The sequence below is a fragment of the Marmota monax genome, unplaced genomic scaffold (genome assembly GCF_021218885.2).
Source record: "Marmota monax isolate L192 unplaced genomic scaffold, Marmota_monax_Labrador192_F-V1.1 WCK01_AAM20220418_F8-fsc00020, whole genome shotgun sequence".
In the NCBI taxonomy this organism is placed as follows: Eukaryota; Metazoa; Chordata; class Mammalia; order Rodentia; family Sciuridae; genus Marmota; species Marmota monax.
In genome coordinates this window covers 8,241,208-8,263,644 of record NW_026692912.1, presented here as the reverse complement: position 1 = coordinate 8,263,644, position 22,437 = coordinate 8,241,208, and the positions used below count along the sequence as shown (strand labels likewise).

Below are 22,437 nucleotides of genomic sequence, written 5' to 3'. Positions count from 1 at the left end.
AAGCCCCAGGAGGGCCTTCTCCCAGTGAAGCAGTGAACCGAGCCTGGCGCCCTTGGCTGTGTGATTCAGCATAGGCAGTCACCCTCTCTGAATCTCATTCTACCATCCTCTGCTTGCTTGGAGAGTAGCTGCAAAGAGCTTGTGGGCTAATGGGGGCCAGGACCCCAAGAGAACCAGAAAAGGGTCCTCCAAGAGCCCCTAGCCGTCACCAGCTTTGGGGGCTTCTTTCATATCCATAAAGAAACCTGCTGAAAACCAGTTCTTTGGTACCTCCCTCCCCCAAAGGAAGCAATAAAAGTGTCTCCAGGGAAATCTCAGGACATTTAAAGTAACCTCTTTGCTTAGGATGCAACTACAGGACAGGGACAGCCCCAAGCCTGGCTCAGCAGGAAAGCCTGAAATACACCAGCTCAACTCCTCTAGGATGTAGGAATTCCTGGGTAAGGAAAGTGAGGCTCAGAGAGATACAGAGACTGTCTTGCAGCCACACAGCTTTCCAGGATCATAACTCCGACCCTGTATCCTTAACCACCTCATCTCTGAGGCCTGAGGCCGGCCTGGAAGAGCCACAGGGGCCACCAAAAGGCAAGGTCCTCCTGAAGTCAAACCTTCCTGGGGCAGAGGTCAGTCCCAGAACCCTGGAGCATCTGGGTGGGAAGGGACCTAAGCCATCCTGTGACAACCTCCTTCCTCACTGGACAGACTGCGAAATGCAGGCTCGGAGTGGGGAGGGGATTGCCCCAGGTGACCTAGGAAGCTATGACCCATCCTAGACGGTTCCCCAGGACCCTGGACACCTGGGCTGGGTTTTGTCCAGAAGACGGCCATTCCTAGGTCTGTCCCCATCAGCGGGCCCCAAAAGGCCGGGAAGCTCCTCTTCTCCTGGCTGGCAGGACAGGGACAGAGCACAGTCCCGGGGGCAGGGGGAGGTGCCGAGGCGCCCGCTCTCTGCTCGCTCCTCCAGTGTTTACGGGGCTGGGCCAACAAACAGCTTCAAATGACAGGGCCCAGGAGCGGCAGAGATCTAAGCCATTATCTTCTCCAAGGCCCCAGCAATTTTGTGGTAGGCACTGACCGCAAGGTGGACCATGGGCAGTGATTTTGCAGTTTGTGATGGGTGCCCGGCGGGTATGAGGGGGCAGGGAATGCTTCAGGGGAGCTCCGGGGACCACAGCATCTGAAGGGGCCGCTGGCCGCCGGGCAGGCGGGTTCCCGCAGGACCTGTGTTTATAATGGAGCTCGGGCTATATTTTGATTTGAGAGCCAAATTAATCATTGCTTACAATGCACGAGGAGAAAGCAGACATCACCTCACCGTCGCCCCAGACAGTTTTCCCGTCCGGCGGGGATGCTATTTGGGCTCTGGGAAGGAAGGCAGGGGGGTCCTGTCCTTGCCTGGGGGTCCAGGCGCCAACGCCTTCTGAGACCTGAGGTTCCCCAGCTCCACCTCAGGCCGGGCAAGGCCCCAGCTGCCCTTGTAGTAAGATTGACCTCGACCCCTGCCCAGAACCGTGGGAGACTTCCCACCAAGATGGCTAAGCACCCTGGAGCCCACCCCAGCCCCTCCAGCCGACAGCAGGACAGAGGGTCCAAGAGGAAGAAGCACCCTCCAGGCGGCAGAGGGACTTACAGTGAGATGCTGCTCCAGACCCTGCACCTGTTCAAGTGCTGCTGACTCCGAAGTTACAGGATTCTGAAGCCCATGGCTGGTTTGACACCAACCTCTGTTTGGTGGCACTTGAGGCAGGACAGGGCAGGAAGCGCCATTTCTGTACGTCTCATTTATTGGTCCAGTTAACACTCATTTACCAGACGTTTGCTGAGCCCCAACCATGACCACGACCCTGGGGTAGGTCAGAAATATACTGAACAAAGCAAATTCACTCTTGCCTTCCAGAAGGGGGGGGTGGGCATTAGACACAGAATAAATGGGGCGAAGGAGAAGCAGCCAGGCCAGGAGATGCAACTGCCCCCAGCCAGGGGAGACGGCACTGCGCACTGCAGCTGGAAGGAGCAGCAGGGTTGGGTGGGAGAGACGGTGGGGGAGGGGGGAGAGCCGCTCAGCAGCCGGGAAGCCCAGAAGAGGTTCCCTGCAAGGGCTCCATGGAACTGGGAGTGCCACTCAGCAATACTGACAGGTCTGCAGAAAGCAGGGTCCCCTCAGGCAGCCTCGGCCACATTCCCCCCAAAACATTCCCGGGGAGCCCCTTTGCTCAACCCCCCTCATTGTATCTCAGCTTTGCATGGACAGTGGCCAACTTAGGAGGGCTGGTGAGCTCCAGGGGCACCATGGGGAGCCAGGCTGGAAAGACAGCAAGGACATTTCAACCTGAAGACCCATTAGCCACGTGTCACTGGTCCCATCTACCTGGGACCATGGGTTAAGAAAGAGTCTGAGGTTGGGTCAGAGCCCGTCAAGGAGGACCACTTGGTGAGCTCGGCGCGGGCACGGGGAGGGAGGGAGCAGGAACACGGGCCTGCACTGTGCTCAGCCCAACCGGGACACAAAGGTGCACAGGGGTGTTCTTGCCCCAGTTGAGAAATGTGCTGAGGACACCAGAGAGTTGTCAGCAGGCAGAGTCCCAAAGAGGTTCACGCAGTCTGGAGGGTCAGAGGGGCCGTTCCTACAGTCTGGGGGTGCTGAGGAGCTGCTCTTGGGGAAGCTGGCACTGGACAGAAGTAAGGGACAGATAGGGAAGAGAGGGTTGGAGACAGGCATGCCAGGGGCAGCAGGCAGAGCAGGGCCGGGAGGCAGGAAGGTCCAGGACCCGGGACGAGGGGCGGTGGTGGGAAGCGAGGGTCCTGCCCAGTAGGGCTTCTTAGCCTTGCCATCTCCGGCTGCACGTGCCCTCCTGGGTACCAGCTGTCTAAGGAGTTTCTCTTGCTTTTACTTATTAGAAGCTAGTAGCACCCCCACCCCTTCCAGGAAGCACTGAGCTGAGCCTGGTGCCCTAGGCTGTGTGACTTGGCACGGGCAGTCACCCTCTCTGAATCGCATCCTACCATCCTTCTGCCCCCACCTCCACTAACTGTTCCTGGGGGGCAGAATCACCACCAGTCAAGATCCACTGGTCTCCAGGAAAGAGGGCAACAGGGTTAGATCAGAGACCCCTGGGAGGTGGAAACGGGGTTCCCAGAGCCCTCTGGCTGGGGCTGGGTGGTTAAGTGCTAACTGGAAAGATGACCAAGGGTACCAGACGGGCAATCGTCAGCCTCCTTCCTTCATCACAGACACGGATGAACTGCCCACCCGTGTCAGCCAAGTGCCGGGCTCTGGGGACATAACATCTCATCTAACCCTCCCATCCCACAGGACGACTGAGGCTCAGCGAGGGAGGCCACAGAGGGACAGAGCCGGGATTCCACCCCAGCCCAGCTGGACCCCATCTTGATGGAGGCACCATTTCCATCAAACTTGTGCTGCGAGAAAGGGCCTGGGGGTCAGAGCAGACCTGGGTTCAGTTCCCTCCTGGTGCCCAGTGACCCTGGGGAAGGCATTTCCCGGAGCCTGGTGGCCTCAACCCAGGCTGCGCGTGAGACTCGCCCGAGGGTTCTGAGAGTGGCCCAGGCCTGGCTGCCGCCCACAATCCAGGCCTAAGGTGCCCAGGGTGGGGAGCTGCCCCTGTACAGGGCACCCCCCCCCCGGGGCCCTGGGACGGCCTCGCTTGTCACCAGTCTCTGCTCAGAGCCTAGAACACAGGGACATATTTACCGACTGATGGGAAGAATGAGCGAGCGGGTGAGTGAACGAGACCTTTCTGGACCTCAGTCTTCTCAGCTGAAAACGGGCAGAATCCTGCCTAACCCTGGGGCTGTGGTGGAGGAACACTGAGAGGCCCTTCACCCTCTCTGCAGCCCCCAAGGCCACCCACTTACCAGGGGACCCCCGACCCACGCTGCCTCCTCCTGCCACTTCCTCCACGGCCCTTCCCGTCTCCTGGGGCACCTTGTATTTTCGCTCTTTTCCCTTTTTTGATGCGAGCTCCCGGAGGCAGGGGGTTAGGTCTGTTCGTTTGGTTCAGTGCCCCGTTAGGAGTCAGTACGTTCTCATCAAATGAATAAATAAACGAGCGAATGGGATTATGGTGTCAGCTTGGAGTGACACCAAAATTCAATGCCCTCCACTGCAAAACAGTGCAGCCACTCTGGAAAGCAGGATGGAGAGTCCTTAGAAAACGTGGAATGGAACCACCATTTGACCCAGCTGTCCCACTCCTCAGTCTACCCCCCACGGACTTAACATCAGCATAATATAGGGACACAGCCACGTCAACCTTTATAGCAGCTCAATTCACAGTAGCTAATCTGTGGAACCAACCTAGATGCCCTTCAATAGATAAATGGATAAAGAAAACATGGCATATATACACAATGAAATATCACTCAGCATTAAAAAAGAATAAAATTATGGCATTTGCAGGTAAATGGAGGGAGTTGGAGAATATCATGCTGAGTGAAGTTAGCCAGTCCCAAAAAACCGAGGGTCACATGTTCTCTCTGATATGTGGATGCTGATCCTTAATGGGGGTGGGCAAGGGAAGAAGGGAGGAACTTTGGATTGGCTAATGGGAGGGGGGAGGCGAGGGGGCATAGGGGCAGGAAAGATGGTGGAATGAGACCGACATCATTACCCCGGGTCCACGTATGACTGCACAAATGGTGCGACTCTGCATCGTGTACAACCAGAGAAATGAAAAGCCGTGCTCCATTTGTGCACAATGAAAAGAAATGCATTCTGCTGTCGTGGATAACTAATTAGAAAAAATGAAAATGTTTAAAAAAACCTCAGTGCTCTGGAGATCATGGGATGCTGACCTCACCCTCCCTCGTGTCCCCTGCTCCCCAGGGCTCCCACAGAGATGACAAGAAAAGCCAGGGTAGGGCAGAGTGGCCACAGCGGTCACTGGACACGTGTGGGGAAGAGACTGCTGCGGCCCTCCTGCTGGACTCCGCCACTGGTCAGGCTCTGCTTGTTCCCTCTGTGGGTGGGTGACACCAGCCTGTCACAGGACCAAACTCCTGTGTGTTTGCCTGGGCCAGGGCCAGAGGGGAACTCAGAGACAGTGGCTTTGCCAAGTGGTTTGCAGCCACACGAGGCTCTCCCTCACCTTACAAGGGGTGCCTCTCCCTGCTCAGGAGTGGGGTCCTCTGGGCTGGGGCTCATGGCCTCTGAGGACACGTGCTGAGAGCAGGGAGCCCCGGGTCCCCTGGAGGAGCTGGCCCGAGTCTGTTCTTCCCATCTCCGGCCACCTTGGCCAGACGTCCATCCCATGCAGAGCGAGCCCATCGCAGGCTGCTTTATGAGCCGGGATGGGAAGGAGTCTTTTCCACTCACACCTCATCCATCAGAAAGTGCCGGAGCCAGAGGGAAGCAAGTGGGGAGCAAGAGCACCCCAGTGTTCCCTGAGCCAGGAAAGGCAACACCTCCTAGCATGCAGACTGCCACGGCCCTCTGTCCAGTGCTGGCCTGAGATGTGAGGCACGGCCTGCTGTGGCCGTGGAAAGTGGAGGGGAAGGGGAGGGGGCTGCAATCCCCCAGGACCTCTTGTGCCATGGGGACCCTCACAGCAAGGACAGGTTGGAGCTACAGTCGCAACAGCTGCCCAGATGAGGACCAGAAGGCCCAGGGATAGGGTAGCTGCAGCCAAAGCCAGGAGCCAGGGCAAAAGCTCAAGATATGGCCAAGGCCCCTGTGTCTTCTCGTCAACTCGTCAATAATGGGGGGTTTTCCTGCCCAAGGTCACCCAGCTAGGAACTGGCCCAGGGAGAGGAGACCACAGAGCCCACCCCCAAGCTCTCTGCTCCTGGCCTTGCTCCTAGGACCCAGATCCCCAGGCCCTGGGGGCTCAAGAGGGAAACCACTGTCCCTGCCTCTATTTCTAGTAAAACAAGGGACGCACGGGCCCAGGCCACTCGGCCAGTGGACAGAAGAGCCAGAGCCCACACATGTCCCCAGCTCCCTCAAGCATCCTCCAGGGTGGCCTTCCTGGGAGTAGCCAAACCCCAAGGAGGAAGCACAGAAAACCAGGGACAGTTCTTGTCACACCTCATTGACCATGGTGGAATGACCCAGCCCACACAAGGGCCCCCTCCTCCCAGCGACAAGACCCTCAGAAATCTCGCTCACTTTCCCCGCAGTGTGCCCTGTGCCCCAGGGAGCCGGGCGGGATCCAGGGAGAGCAGGAGACCCACAGCGCGCTGCCTGCAGCCCCAGCTCACCAGCAAGCCCAGTGCCAAGGCGTACCTTTCGTCCCAGAGGTCCTGGATTGCCGGAGAATCCAGGCAAGCCCATGTCGCCCTGCAAGACACAGACAAGGGGGTGAGGTGGGGTGGGAGTGCGACACTCTGCACTTGAGTGTGACCTCCAAGGCTGGTTGTCTCCAGCTGTGGAGGCTCCTGGGGGCCTCAGAGGAGACCCAGGGCCACCGAGCAGGGTGAGCACAGAAGAACAGAGTTCCCAGCTCCCCCTCGACTCATCAGCTCCATGAATCCTCATAAGAACTGGGCCTCGACAGAAAATACCCTCTGGGGAGTGGGTTCGAACCTAGAACCTGGTTGAAAACCACACCCTGCATCAGTGAGCTCCCAGTCCTGCTCCAGAGACGTCTACCCGGGGTGGGGCGTGATGGCTGCCAAGCAGGGGGCATTTCTACTACCACCGAGAGACCTGAGAGCGGCCACACAGGGGCAGGAGAGAAGCCCAGGCCCCTGGGTACCAATCCCATTCCGCCATTTACCAGCTGCGTGGTCCCAGGGAGCCCCATGTAGAGCCTCTGTTTTCTCATCTGCAATCTGGGCCCACCTGTCCGGGCTTAGAAGATTGTAAGGAGGACAGATGGGAGTATATGTGGACACCATCCTGGACCCCAGGTCTCCCAGAAGAAGAGGCCTTGGCAGTGAGGACGTGCAGCGCTGAGCTGTATCAGTCCCGAGCTGAAGCACAGCGGGGGCCCTGGATGTCAGGTGGCTCTTGGACCCCGTCTGGAGGGAAGCAGGGCAGGCCCGAGCGGAATGAGGCTCGGAGGGCCTCAGCCAGAGCTCGGGGCTCCCTCTCCCCACCCATCCTGTGCTCTCTGCCTGCAGAACCCCGGGAAGATGCCGTCCTCTGCTCACAGCGCTGCTGCCCTGAAAGTAAACTTGGCAACGTGGGAGCTCCGGGGGCTTAGCCAGGCCCCTCCACCCCCAGAAACCACAGGCCCGTCCGCTCGTGTGAACAGCCTCAGGGGCTTGGAATGTGTGCTAGGAGCTTCCTGGGCCTGGGCTGCCAGGAAAGTTCTAGATGCCAGGATCACCTGGCAGGTCCTGCAGAGAGCCCCACACGTGTGTCCCGGGCAGTCTTTTCTGTTTTTCAGGGTGAACCCTAGCAGCAGGCACGGGAGTGGCTATGGGCCCAGGATTGGGAAAAACTGGGCTTCAAGGGGACTCCAAACCACACCCATGTTCCTAGACCCTGCCACCCCCTGGCCTTCGTCAAGAATGGTCTCTGCCAGGACAGTCCCCACTGGGGACAGCGGTTTCACTACGGTCCACCCCTCTTCCCTTAGCACTGGGGTCCCTGGGACCTACCTTTGCCCCATCGAGGGCCTTTCCTGGTGAGAGCCCTGGGTCCCCTTTCTGTCCCTGAAACAGAAACAATTCTACTTTGGCCACCAAGTCATTTGGAGAGAATGTCTCCCAAAGACTCTTCGATGGCTTCAACGGGTCCCCATCCATCTCCCCACTCACACCCCAAAGGGCCTCCTGCATTCCACTACTCCCCTGCCCCCGCGCCTTCATCACTCCCACTGGCTGCACATGCAAAGTCCCAACTCCTCCTCCCAGCATCCGGATTTTTCATAACCTGGTCCGATCCTTGCTCTCCTAATACCACCAGGCCCACAGGGAGGGTCCCTGGTCTATTCCCAGGACACAGTCTCCAGCTCCGTCCTGCCAGCTGCCAGGCCCAGGCTGTCACCCTCATAGGAAACCAGTCCCATCGACAGTCATGTTCCTCAGCACACGCTGCAGTGTGCCCTCCCCACCACAGAGCTCGGGGCCACATACAGGTGACCGGTCTGTCGTGCATGTGGCTGGGACAGTTTCCTGCCCAGCCCCTGAGGCTCCCGGGGCTTCTGAGAGTCGTGGCCAAGAGGCACGTAGGTTCTTCTCAATTTCCCAGCCACTGAGTTACATCTGCACAGGTGGCTCCCTAGGTGGGCAGCTCGGCCTGACGAAGCAGGCAACTGAAGAGTCACCACCCTGGGACACATCTGAGGAGGAAGAGCCACCTGAAGCCCCGGGATGAGGCAGGACTGAGACTCAACCCTGCACCTGGGACCCCAGACCTGTGTTCTGGGAGGTCCTGGACCCCATGAGTTGGAGTAGGCCATGAGCTGGGGGGAAACGGACAAGCAGCGGGTCCCCGTCAGAGGTAGGCACGCTGTGCCTAGTGTGCGGTCCTCCTAAGGACCCGGGGAGGCTGGGGCCCAGGGCGAGGGCCCAAGTTCAGCTGCGTCACTCAAGGTGCCCCCAAAAGCGCTCCTGCCTGCAGCTCCTCGTTGGTCAATCCTGATTAAATGACTCAGGAAGCTGCCCTTGGAAAGTCGACCCACCCTATGCCACTTCTAGGAGCTCCCAATCCCTGTCCCCTTACCCCTCATCCCCTCATTCCAAGCTTCTCTTTGCCTCGGCTGGTCCCAGAGTCCCAAGTCCTGGGACGAAGGCCTGGACCTGCCATGGACTCACGGTGGAACCCTGGGCAAAGCTCCTCACCTCTCTCAGCCTCAGTTTCCTCGTCTTTTGGATGGGGGCTAGGCGCCTCCCACACACACCCATACACTTCCCAGGTCCCTAGGAAGACACCCAGGTGGCAAGGGCCACCACCCAGGGGAAGGCAGCTGGGCCAACTCTACTTAATTCCCATTGGATTCTTTACTTCGTCAGAACTCAGACCTTCCAAATCCAGACTGTGTCACTCTCCCAGGAAATTGTCACTTTCTGAACTGCAAAGAGCCTCCCAGAGCGACGGGAACAGCCTTCCGCTGCTCACCGACTGTGTGCAGACAGTGCTAGGCATGCAGTCTGCATCCACCGCCTGTTCGGGGGGTCTGGAGAAGCGCGTCAGCCACGGCTGAGCCTGCAGGTCGGAGGGACGGCCAGCGACAGGGCTGGATATTTCTCCACACACCGCCCTGCCCTCCACAGCTCCAGCCCTCAACCGCTCCGGGCTGACGGCCAGCCTGCTGGCTAGGCCCCAGAACTCGGTCTACCTGGGCCCACCAGGTCGACTCTGCAGAACCCGTCAGGATCTACCTGCCTTGCAGCCGCTCACAAAGGCCCCCTCAGTAGCTCAGGAGCCGGGCCACACGCCTTTTATGTCCACCCTGCGAGGCCAGGCCCAGGGCTCGCAGGATTCCCATGGCCAAAAAAGGACTGCAGCTTCCCTCACCCTGCCCAGCCCACCTCAGCCTGCAGCTGGGAGGGAAGCTGGGCTAGACAGTTCACAGGGGGCTCTTCATGTATCCTACTCAGGGGACACTGAGACCCAAAGAGATGACAGACTTGCTCCCTGGCCCTGGGCCCTTGGCTCTTCAGGGTTTCCCCCTGCGTTCTCTGCAGCTGGTACAGAACTTGAGGTGTGATCCCAGCCCGGGCATCAACGAGAACAGATATTTATGGAACATCGACTGCAAGCCAAGCCTGGGGGTTTACCCAGGGACTGCCGTGACACAGGACAAACAAGCTCGTGCCCATGGAGACTCTCCAGGGAGAAAGCAGACAGACCAGTAATGACAGGAGCACTGGCATTTGTTGAGCCGTCTTCTAAGCCCTGCCGTGTATTAACTCATTCAGTTCTCGCAGCTCAGAGGCAGGAACTGTCACTACCCGCCTAGTACAGAAGGGGAAACCAAGGCAGAGCAAGGCCCATCATTTGTCTGAGGCCAGACGATGAACATGTGGGATCTCGATGCAGGAGGGTGGTTCCAGAGCCCAGCTCTTTACACTTCAGCACGTTGTGGTGAAAAGCCACAACCATCCATCGGGCAGACAGGAGGCTGGGACAGCTGGCCCCTGGTGTGGTGAGTTCCTGCAGGGACTCATGGCTCAGCTGAGGCTGGAGAAGACAAAGAAGAGCCAGCCAGGCGAAGGGATGCTCAGGGATGCTCAAGGTACCTCCGGTCAGGGGAAGGGTGGCTTCTAGGACAGAGAAAACTACACGCCTTCCCAGCCACCCTCCTACAAATGCCTCAGTGATTGATTGAAGCATATATAAAGTCTAATGAGTCATTTACACCTTGGTGAGGATGACAATCTGGTCACCAGATGCATCTCTGCAGCCAGCAAGTCCATGAGACCTCTACCAAGTCACTTTCCCTCTCTGCATGGGGAATGGTGGACTTCTTCACAGAGTTTATGGGACCAGAAGGCCATGGGAACTGTGCCAAGCTCCTTTCCTGCAAGTATAGTGGGGAGATGAAAGAATAGAAGTCTCCAGGTGGCCGTGGCCCAGAGAGGGGCCGAGACAAAGGAGGAATAAATAACAAAAGATTGGAAATTCTGGGATTGAAGCCTCCTGTATAAGTCATCTATGATCTCAAGTACCTGGCACAGGACCTGGCTCAGAAGAAGCACCCTAAAATTGTTCATGAACAAGCAAATGAGCAAATGGGAGTCTCAGGAGATGGCAGTAGGGATGGGATTGAGTCAAATCTGATCCAATCCTAGAACTTCCTCTGTAGAGTCCCACTATTTCTACTAGTATTTCATGAGTTTAGGAATTCTGGCCAATGCAATAAGGCATGAAAAACAAATAAGATGGGCTGGGGCTGGGGCTCAGCAGTAGCACACTTTCCTGGCATGTGTGAGGCACTGGGTTGGATTCTCAGCACAGCAAATAAATAAATAAATGTCTATCAACGACTTAAAAAAATTCAAAAAGGAAAGAAAATAAAAAATTAAGATCTACCATTCTTTAAGGGGAAGGAGAAAAAAGGTATGTCCTTTACAAACTACATTAAGTGCCTGTCCAGAATATTCAGGAGGCCTGACTGAAATGCCAGTAGAACTTATAAGATAATTCAGTGAAGGGGATGGTCATAGATTAAACACAAAAAGTACAAACACAAAAATCAGGATTTATCTTCAATAGCTGAGAACCAGCTAGAAAATATAATGGGGAAGAATAGTCCAATAATAACAGCAGAAGAAACATAAAGTTTCTAAGTACAAACTTAAAAAGAAATGTGCAGAGATTATGCAATAAAAACCATAAAAGTTTACTAAGAGATGTTTAACAAAGTGAACCAAATGGAAGGACAAGCCATGTGTGTAGATAGAAAAAGCTAACATTTTAAAGATGTTAATTCATAAATTAATACATTTATAAATTTAATATAATTCCAATAAAAATCCCAAGAGGGATTTTTTTAAAGGAAATTAAGATGGCCGTAAAGTTCATATGGCAGAATTATTTTAAAAGAAGTTAAGGCATACATACAGTACAAAGATAGTAAATGTCAAATAAAATATTATTTTGTTAACATACAAATATACAAGCAGAGCAATGGAACATAATAGAGTGACCGGAAGTAGATACTTGTCTATCACATAAAAATCAGAAGAGCAAAGGTTGATTACTAAAGGGTTAACTATTACAGGAAAACAATGTTAGAGCCCTGCCTCATACCCCCCACTGAGATTAATTCCAGATGGTTTGAAATTTTTAATATAAATGATATTGTGAAATAACTAGGAATAAAAGTGAATACTTATCTGATCTTCAGATGAAAAAGAAATTTCCAAGCATAAAAACAAAGTAGGGTTGGGGGTGTAGCTCAGAGACAGAGCACACGCTTAGCATGTACAGGGGTTCCATCCCCAGCACCAAAAGCAAAAAAGTAAAGAATTTTAAACTTTACCTATTGGTAGGTCCCTCTGCAAATCAGCTGACATATGATAAGTTCCTAATAAGTGTTAGCTATTATTGTTAGTTCAAAAAAAAAAGGGATAATACTTCCATTTGTGAAAATCATCATGAATACTCTTCAAAGGGAAACAACAAATTTTTGTAGAGTAGGTGAAAATTTAATAACCTATGGATGAATTTTACAAGTTGATAACAAATGACAACATCCCAATTCTCCAAATATGCCAATGCATAAATGGTAAAATACAAATGAAAATAGACATAAGAAACACATTCACCATAGATGATCAGTGAAATGGAAATAATACTGAATTATCTTCTTTTAATGTTAGCAGCAGCATGAATTGGTTCAGCCTTTCTAGAAGGTAGCTGCTAATGAACTAACTGTTGCATGTTTGTATAGACATTAGGTGGAAGGCATGTTATAAATCATTCACATGTGTGTGTTTGTGTGTATATATGTCTTAATGTATATAAAGATACCCCCATCCCTCCCCATGGCCGAATCCTCAGAACCATGTTATAAGGTATGAACTGTTATTATCCCCATTTTACAGATGAGGAAACCGAGGGCCTACATGTTTAAGTACCTTGCCCAGAGTCATCCACCCAGCAAGGGATGGAGCCAGGATTCAAACTCAGACACTCTGGCTCTTGGGACCACGCTAGCAATGTTATTATTATGAATTTATCCTGATGAAATAATCAGAGAGTCCACATTCATATATAATAATGTTCTTCAAGATGTTACTTATTAAAAAAAAAGTTACTTGTATATTAATAAAAAGAATTTATAAAAAAGGAGATCAGTTAAAGACAACAAGGGATATTGATGTTGGCCAGGCCACAAACCATCAAAGCACATGAGGGAGAAGCCAATTTAGTAAGCGGGAAGGCTCCTGGTGAATGTCAAATGGGGAAGGCCAGGCCCAGCCGGGCGCAGCGGGTTCACGGTCACTTGGAGGAGCCAGGAGAGCCCAGCAGCCGGAGGCTGAGTTGCCTTGTGACTCATGTCCTAGAGCCAGCAGCAGATGCTGGGTTGCTGGCTTTGTCACCTACTAAAAATGTAACCCTGGGCAAGTTACCTAGACACTTGGAACCTTAGTTTCCTCACCCATAAAATGGGGCGATAACATCTGCCCTACAAAGTGTGTGACATTCTCCAGCAGCGCCTGGCCAAAGCTGCTCAAGATGTCCCCGGTGCTTCTCATGGGCAGGGCCACAGGGGAAGGGTTACTTTCCTCTCCATTCCTTCCAGACTCTTCCACACGGGCCTTAATGGCGTGACCTACCTCGGTCATCAGAGGAAGGGGAGAGGCCCCAAGGCCTGAGAAGGCGTAAAGCTGCCTCCACCCACTCCCACCAGCTCAGCCAGTAGCCACCTGGTCACCAAGTCCTGCCCCCTGTCACTTTAACTTCCCTGGTGCCCTGAGCCCAGAGTAATTCTGGCCAATTCAGGGCAGAACACTGAGCCAGACCAGGGACAGGGCAGCAGCTGCCAGAGAGCCAAAGCACTACTGCCCCTCCCCATGGAAGCTCCGCCCACTCCTGGCCCCGCCCACTCCGCCCCTGCACAAGGACCCTTGTGAGTCCCCCTAGACTGCGGTCCAGCATCAGCACCCCACCAGGGTAGCGCAGGCCAAGCTGTGCTTCCTGGACAGCCTGCACGGCCCTCTCACACCTCCCCAGATCACGTCCCTCTGCCAAATCCTTCCCATAGCTTCCTGCTGCTCCTGGGATAAAGTCCAACAACCTACCAGGCCGGCAGCCCTCCCTGGCCTGTCCTTTTCCCTGGTCACCCACTGCCCTTGAGAGCGTGGTTCAACCTTCCCGTTCTCCGGGAGGAGGCCCTCACCTCCTAGGTCAGATCATTCCCGGGGCAGCCTGGGCCTCTCCAGGAGCCCCAGCCCCTAACCACGGGGTCTTCTCCATTCATTGATGTGATTGGCTTGTTCTCCTTCCTGTTTGCCTCTGCGGTCCACTAAGGCAGGGACCAGGCCTGTCTGCGTCCTTGAAGAACCAGGCACAGGCCAACGGCTGACCCCTGGGCCAGCCCTGCTGTACCACAGATGGCTGAGACACTCCTCAGGACAACCCGACACGGCAGCTGCTCTCGAGGACACGAGGCAAGGGAAATTCACACGATTCACCCAGTCATAGAACTCGGAGGTGACAGAGCTGGGATCTGAACTTGGCCCATGGGTCTCCAGGGTCTGTGCTCTTAACCACTGTTCTTTCCTGAAGGGACAGCTCTGTGCCAATGGAAGAAGTGCATCCACCCAGGGACTCACCCTGAGCCCCTGGGGTCAGCCACCACGGCCATCCCAGGGGCCAGTGTCTCTACTTCACACTTGGGGTCCCTGAACTCAGCTCCAGGAAGAAGCTGGTGAGCCCTCCCGTCACTGGACAGGAACAGGGCAGGTGTGGGTTTGTGGCACCCGGGCACAGCCTGGGCTCTGCAGGGGGCAGATGCGGTGGGAGCCCAGCCTGATGGGTTTAGCTGTGGAGCCCAACACAGCTCCTTCCCAGGCAAACCCCCAGCGGGGCCGACTCAGCCCTCAGCCACTGCCAAGACAGTGACCCCAGAGGGAACCTCAGCCTTTGACCCTTCATTCCTCCCAACCTCTAGAGCACAAGATCCCCTATCTTTCCTCAACCTACCTACCTCTCCCCGCTTGAGGCTGGCAGGGCACCTTCAGCCCACAAGGGGATTGGTCTTAAAGGCAGAGACCTTGCTAAAAGTGACTGCACTGTGGCCAAGTCAGATGAAGGGCCGCTCTGGTGGCAGCCCTGCCTGTTTGGTTGATTTCTGTGTCCACAGCACCTAGTAGGTGTTCAATGAAGGATAGATGGAAGGGTGGTCCAGAGGCAGCTCTGGAAGCAGACAGCATACAGAAAGCGCCGGGCCTTGGGCAGGCCAGCTCTACAGCCCCACCAGGTCACCGCCCAAAGGCTCTGGTGAATAACAAGGACCCTCGGCAGAATCCCACCCATACAGATACGTAACACTCATTCATCCTCGGCCAAGCCACCATTCCATCCAGGGAGACCCTCTGCTTTAACCTATCCTAGTCATGCCACCTTGAGATCAAGGACAGCCTGGGTCTCCCACCCTGGTCTGGCCTGGGGCCACCTCTGCTTGCTCCAGGGCTCAGGGTCAAGTGTCCAGGCAAGGGTATGACCCTTACTTACATCCACTTGGCATTTCATGCAAGTCCCCGTGGGAGAAATAGCAACTGATTCCAGTGCATTCTCTGAAACTCTTCTGTGACACACATATTGCCGGACACTCACTCTCTCTATGGCCTGGGGACAGTCAATCAATGGCTTGCATGAAGCCACTTGACCTTTGCAATTGAGTTAGCAAGGAATGACCTTGGGGCTCAGCCAATGAGGCTGGAGTCCTGTCCCTGAGTCTAAGTCCACAGGTCCCAGCTCCAGGCGGTAGCAGTGCTCACCTGCTAGGGACCAGCCTCAGTGGCCACACTCAGAGCTTCTTCTCCAGTGGAGAACAAGCTGCCGGCAGGCCCCTTCCTGCCGTGGCACGTCTGTTAGCAGGCTGCAGTGGGCTGCTGCGAGCCTGGCGCTGAGGCCTGCAGTGCTCAGAGGTTGGCCAGAGGGAGGAGCAGACGGGACGTCGGCTGCCAGGGTCAGGGTCAAAAGCAAAGGGTCAGGCTGGAAGCAGGGGGAGCAGCCCCACACAGAACAGCAATTTAAACAGCTGCTGACCGTCAGCATGTTGAGACACCCATGACCTCAGGGAAGCAGACGTCTCCCCTCTCTCTCCCGTCTTTTCCCCTGACCCACGGGGACAGGTTCCTGGACAGGGTTTTGTTGTTGTTTTTTGGTACTAGGATAGAACCAGGGGAGCTTAACCACTGAGCCACATCCCCAGCCCTTTTTTGTATTTTTTTGAGAGACAGGGTCTCTCTGAGTTGCTTAGGGCCTTGCTAAGTGGCTGAGGCTGGCTTTGAACTCTTGATCCTCCTGCCTCAGCCTCCCCAATCGCTGGGATTACAGGCATACACCACCGTGCCCAGTCTAGACAGGGCTTTAATCTGTCTGGGTCTCAGCTTCCCCATCTATAAATAGGTACAGGACCTCACACTCATCTCTGGGTCTTTGTGGGGGATCAAATGGGACAAGCCAGGTGGAGTGTGGGCCCAGTTCGGCACACAGTAAGGCTTCGGTGGATGGTGTTTGGGGGTCATCATTGCTGTTTGCCTTATTGGAACCCAGAGCTCCCCAGACAGCCGCTGGACACAGGACAGCTGAGAGCCCCATCACTCACCTTCTAAGGAGGGGTCTCAGCCCAGCCTGGCCAGAGTCACAGACCAACAGGGACCAAGCCTGCTGCCCCCAAGGCAGCTCTGGACAAGGGCTCTGCCCAGGATGCAGGCGGCATGGATCCGAGCATCCAGGGCTACTTATCTGTGGCTTTGTCCACAGCAGACAAGCTGATGGGCGGAGGCGCCTGCTCCGAGGCGGGAGAGCGCAGCCTGGGAGGATGCTCAGGGGCTCGCCCTCCTGGGGCCAGTTAAAGGCTCTCTCTGACCTCTGCAGTTAGTTGCATTAGCAAAGCAGGACCTCGGGCCTGGGCCAACCAAAGCCCAGGGGCGCACTTCACCTGGTCGCGCCACGGTGGACACAGGCGGGCCCACAGGCCCCTGAGCAGAGCCCCGCCGCTCTTCCTGGCCTGGCGCCCGGGCCCCTCCCTCAGCACAGATGCTGTTCTCTGAACTTCAAGACTCTGCATCTTCTCCCCACCTCCCACATCTCCTGCCATTCCTGAGACTTCTCTTCCCGTGACCGAGCTGTTCCCATCCATCTCTCTTAGCACTCCGAGCTGCTCACTCCATACGCCGCCTGGACAACACGACCCCTGCCCAAGCTCTAGGAACAGGCCAGAGGTCAGTAGCCAGGGTTTCCTGTATCCTAAGAGCCCCAGCCACTAAGGTCTCACTAAAAACAAACCAGAGTATTCTAGGAAGGCTCCCTGAGGGAGGTGGCACTTCTGCCAACCCATCCCCCTACCCTGGCTCCATCTCCCGAGTGAGTTCCAGAATGCCTTTCCATGAGTGACCCCTGGCTGGCTGGATGACAGGTTCCAGGATGCAACATCATCTCGGTGCTTCTGCTGGGTTCCAGATTCAGTCACTCAGGCCAATACTAGGAAGGCACCCCTTTCTCCACCTGCCCACCAGCATCCTCTCAATCCCACCTCTCCCCCATGTCACCCCGGCCACCCTCACATGGCATCCGGCGATCTTTCCAAAGCACAATGTTTATACACCCTCCCCAGCTCCAAAACAGACACGTCCCCCCAGAGTGTGTCTCATACCCCGTGAAACCTGCGTCGCTCACAGCTCTGCCTCTCTGCCCGCGCCCCTGGAGGCCCCAGGCCCAGCTGATTCCTCACCCCCTCCCTGTCCCCCAGCCGGAAGCCAAGCTCGTGGTCTCACTGGGTACCCAGACAAGTACCAGGCCAGCACTGGGAAGGCTCAGGGTGTCTCTGGCCTGGGTGAGAATCCTCTGCAAGACCCTGCAGCCCCTCCACCAGAGGCCCTTAGGAAGCACCCCAACACCGTCCCAGCCCCGACCCCCACTCCATGGCCACTCTCCAGGCCCCACAGAAATACTCACTTTGGCTCCAGGAGGACCGGGCAGGCCTGGGTTGCCATAAGGCCCAGGGGGACCCTGAAAGGGGAAAGAAACAAAAGGTGAGAGAAGACAGGAAGCCGTCCCACCTCCAACAATGTCTGGGACCTTCCTTCTGACTACCAGTAAGTAAGCATCTTCTGCTAAAGCCTACGCGGCCGTGGCTACTCACTTTTTACGAGAGCTCCTCCGCGCCTGGCCCTGCAAGCGCACCTCCCGGGTCTTATCTCCTTTCCTCCAATTAACGCGTGCGGCATTACTTTGGAGATGAGGAAGTCAGTGCTAACAGAGGTTTGTAACTGTCTTGGTCACTCAGCTGCTACTGGGCAGAGCTGGATCTTGACTCTGAGTGCAAGCCCTTAACCTCCAGATTCTGCCGCCTCTCCACACCCTCTTGGCCTGGCCCCATCCGCCCTTCCCAGTTTCCTCGAGCTCACGCCACACTTAGCTATTTGCTTCTCTCCAACATGCCCGGTCCTGCTTTGCTCACCACCTTGGACATACCCTTCCCGTCATGGGGCACGCACGTCTTGCCCATCCACCCTTTCTGACCGGAACTGGACCCATCCTTCAAGTCCTGGTTCAAAGGCCTCCCCCAGCCTAAAGAGGCCTCTCCACCCTTTGGACTCCAACTGGACTTTTGTATGGGGTTTTGGGGTTCAGAGCTCACGGAGGGTACACCTGACCTCTTTGGGACAAGGGTTCATCGCTGTGGCCACAGCACAAGGCCAGAGCTCCCCCGAGGCTGCAGGGCCTCCAGGGACCCTGAAGCAGGACCCAGACAGTCCAAGAGCTTCGGTCAAGGTTACAGAGCAGAGCTGCAGCCTGTGGGAGTGGGGTTCCGAGTGTGCAGGCTCAGATCCAGCTATTCGTAGCACTGGAGCTTCCCGGGCAGCTCTGCGTCCCCCCGACAGCTGGTTCCTGTCCTGTCCACTTTCTCCAGCAGGAGCCTGGCTGCTTTCCTCCAGCAAGGCCACACAAGCCCTCAGAGTCAGGCGACACCAGGGATCTCTGCCCAGCAAGAACAGTCTGGGGCAGTGGGGGTGGGAAGGGGCACCTGGAGGGGTTTACTGTCCCCAGATCCCACTGGTTGGGTGACACAGGCCCTCACCCCAGCCCTTCTTGGTGCATCGAGGTGGCCGTACAGACTCGCTGTCTTCCCTCCTCTCTGAGGCCCGCTCCCCAGCTGCAGCCGGTCACATTCCAACCGAGGCACCTCCCTCTTCCTCAGGCCTGAACTGGGACCCTCCCCTTCTCTGAAGGCTTCAGGAAAGAAGAGTGTCCAGAGTGCACTCGGCCTGGGGAATGGTTAACTGCCACGTGTGACCCTCCTGCAATGACCAGCCCTCCCACCCCCTCCCGCCAGTCCACCAAACACCGAATCCTGGCGCACAGATGGAACACGGATGGGGCAAGCCCTGGTCCTCAGCCTGCGACTTCCCGGCCCCAGCCTCAGTCTCCCATCTCTCCCGGGAATGACTGGGTCCCGGAGGTCGCTAAGGAATCTGGAAAATCTACAGTGTTCAGTCCAGGGGGATCCTGGGTCTGGCTGCAGAGCTCAGGCTGGGTGGGGGTGGTTGGGGAGGCTCCCTGACACCCAGCTCCCTTCCCAGGGACCAGAGGTGGGCCCTGCAGGGCCAGGGGTGGCTGCCTCCCTTCAGTTGTGCCCCCAGCTGCCCCACAGATGGGGGATTGGAGCTCTCAGCTGCCCCATCTGCAGCCTGCGAAGGTGGGGGCTTCCTGTTTCCCTGCCCCACTCCCCCCCCCCGCCCCCGCCTTCTCCAGCCACTGCCTTGCAGAGAGACGAGGCCCATAGTTGACTGGAAGCCAAGCTGACTGATTCTATAAATGTCGCAGCCCAGAGAGTGGGTGCAGGGAGGGCTCAGGGATTCCCCCACATCCTCGAAGGGCTGGGGGAGTTCATGGAGATGGGAAGGTGCAGGTGACCTCAGATAAGACCCCGTCCCTCCCGAGGCCCAGGCCTGCCGTCTGTGCAGGGCAGCCCTGGGGTTGCTGAAGGCAGCTTTCTATTATCTTTGGAATTTTCTGATCTATGGAATTTCCAACATAGAAACAGGATGGTGGGGGTGGACAGCCAGAGCCCAGAGGCACAGCAACGGTCATCTCCTGCGGCTGGGCGGGACTGTGGGCAAGCCTTACCGTGACCCCAGGTTTCACCCACAGGGAAACTGAGGCCAAAGAGAGCAATGGGATTGGCCTAAGATCCCACAGCTTCTGGGAGAAAATGCTCTTGATTTCCACAGTGGAAGGCTTTCCAACCATTTTCCCAGCCCCTCTCCCACCCCCTTGGGGCACCGTGGAAGACAGAGGGGAAAATAAGGCCTGTCTCCAACCTGGGAGCTCACTCCAATAGACAGAAAACGTTGCCTGGGTCAGACTGCCCGGCTCAACCCGGCTCTGGCATTTACTCTCACTTCATTCAAAGCAGCTGAAGCTCTCAAGCCTTGGTTTTCTCAGACGGGATGACCTTGGAACCTACTTCTCAAAGGCTCGGGAAGATGCAGTGAGATCATGCCTCTAAGCAAAGAGCTCAGCGTCAATGAGAGTTTTTAGAGCATGATCCGTGTCATCCGGGGAGGCAGGTAGATTGCTGCAGAAACTCTGGGGAGGGGACAGTCTTCAGAAAAGGAGGTGGCATTTGATCTCAGCCATAACTGGAGGAGCCGCTTGCAAAGGAGGGCTGCCAGGTACAGAGGAGGATCCAAGCAGAGGTGAGGGGCTGGAGGCCCCACGGAGAGCTTGGGAATGGGGGCAGACTGCCTGGGCCTAGAGGGCAAGGTCAAGGGGCCTCATGCTGGTCCAGACTATGAGATCCTACGGCTGGCAGGGCCCATGACACCTGTGTGTCCTCAGTTCTGGGCATGTGCTTCCTGGAAGTGCCAAAGCCAAGAGGAAATGTGGCTTCAGACAGCAGATTCCAGAGCCCTGGGCCCAGACAGCACAGGGCCAGGTCTGTAGGGAACGAGGGCTCCAGTAATTGCATAACCAGAACCAGCGCTAAAAATATGCCCCAGGCCGCTACCTCTGCCAGGGCCTCACCAGGCACCCAGCGTGGGAAAGGCTGATTCAGCCTGACACAGACGCGATGCCATTGGTCCCTGTCCCTCAGAAAGGGGCAGGCTTCCCTCTTAAGGGTCCTCCAAGTGTCCCAGAACACGAATAAGAGGCTAGACTCCAGGTCTGGATTGGAGAGATGCTGTTTGGTTTTCTGGTCCCTAAGATGAGAGTGACCAAAGGTCGGGGCTGCGGGTGGGGGTCAAACAGGCACCATAAATGACATGCAGGGCCCAGGCAGAGGTGCTGTTGTCACTCTGAGGCTTGGGCCAGCTCATATCAGCCCCGCAGCTCAGCCCAGCTGTCCTCCAACCCCCCTCCCAGGACGGGGAGCCCAGCCCCTCCCTGGCAGGGCACATCCAGTTGACGTGTTGATGTGTCAACATCCCTATCCCAGGATGGCCCTGGAAAAATGGGAAGACACACACAGCTGTCACATCTGCCCCAATAAATACGGAAGCCCGTCAGCTCAGGGAGATGGTCTTCAGGAGCCCCTTCCCCACCGCAGGCTGCAAGGGGTGAGGCCCACAGTGGGCAGCTGAGGCCCTGAAAGCGGTCACTGCTGTCCCATGCCGTGTTGGTCCACAGAGCAGCCCCAGGAGCCCCTTGCCCCCGCCATGCCCACAGTGGAAAGTGTGGTGGAGAGGGACAGGAAGAGCCCGAGGAGACACTGCAAGCTGGGACCTGGGGGCAGGAAGACGCAGGCCAGAGAGCCACCCAGATATCCAAAGGACAGCGTGTGATCACTCACCCGAGGTCCCCGTGTGCCGGGAGGTCCAGGTAGTCCAGGCAGCCCAGGGGGACCCTGAAGAGAAGCAAGAAGACAGTGTCAGACAGGGCCAAGTGGCAGCCAGGAAGGGCATCAATCAGCTCTGGGCATAGAAACCTGTGGCCAAGGGGAGGGTCCCTGAGGTCACCGCCCTGAAGAACTCACACTCCTGGGTCTTCCAGGCCTTTCAGAAAAAGCCACCACGACTTCCCCGTCTTTGAAGCCCTTGTTCCTTGTCACCCAGATGGCTCCAGGGGCTTCCCTAACCCCTTCCCCAAGTCCCCTCCCCTCCCCTTTAAAGAGCACCATGTTTCTTGAGGAAATATCTGCTGAGAAGCCCGTTTCTCCCACCACATCATGGTCTTCTCAAAAAAAAAACCAAAAAAAAACTAATGGGATCTGAGTCATCTCTCCTTCCCCAGGACTCAGCCAAATGTTTGATTAAATAAAACAGCAAGAAACCTCAGAGTTCAGCCAAGTTCTCTGCAGAGCCAAAGCAGACTAGGGACTTGGCCAAGGTCACACCAAGCATTCTTGCACCCTGGAGAGACAGTGAGCTTACACACACAGGGTTTAACCCCCCCATCATCTAGTAGCAAGGTTAGGCACAGTACCACATATCACCACAGAGTTGTTGCAGATTTTATGGCTCTTCTTTATTTTGCAAAAAAAAAATCATTTTTTCCAAAGGAAAAAAAATTGTTCTAGTTGGGTGCAATGATGCCTGTAATCCCCGTGAGTCAGGAGGCTGAAGCAGGAGGATCGCAAGTTCAAGGCCAGCCTCATCAATTTAGTGAGGCTCTAGGCAACTTAGTGAGACTTTATTTCAAAATAAAAAATAAAAAGGGCTGGGGATGTGGCTCCGTGGTTACGTGCCCCTGGGTTCAATCCCGGGTACCAAAAACAATTTAAAGCTTGTGCTAGTATTACTTAAAAATCGTTTACTACTAAACTTTGGTGCAAGATGAGGATGTGTGGAATACCCGTGAACACGTACTAACGCAGTGGCAATGAGTCTATGGTGAAATAT

General features: G+C 55.8%; 1 protein-coding gene across 2 annotated transcripts in view; it reads right to left on the bottom strand.

The window, feature by feature from the left end:
- Window positions 1–22,437, bottom strand: part of Col27a1 (collagen type XXVII alpha 1 chain) — a 125,939-nt gene that overhangs the window by 85,978 nt on the left and 17,524 nt on the right. The window contains exons 4-7 of one of the 2 annotated variants that reach the window (XM_046451416.2): window positions 21,390–21,443; window positions 17,549–17,602; window positions 7,567–7,620; window positions 6,245–6,298 (exon numbers count right to left, since the gene is read on the bottom strand). In XM_046451416.2, coding sequence (XP_046307372.1) covers window positions 6,245–6,298; window positions 7,567–7,620; window positions 17,549–17,602; window positions 21,390–21,443 — 216 coding nt within the window. The remainder of the gene's footprint in view (window positions 1–6,244; window positions 6,299–7,566; window positions 7,621–17,548; window positions 17,603–21,389; window positions 21,444–22,437) is intronic. The other variant, XM_046451417.2, reaches the window with a different exon arrangement.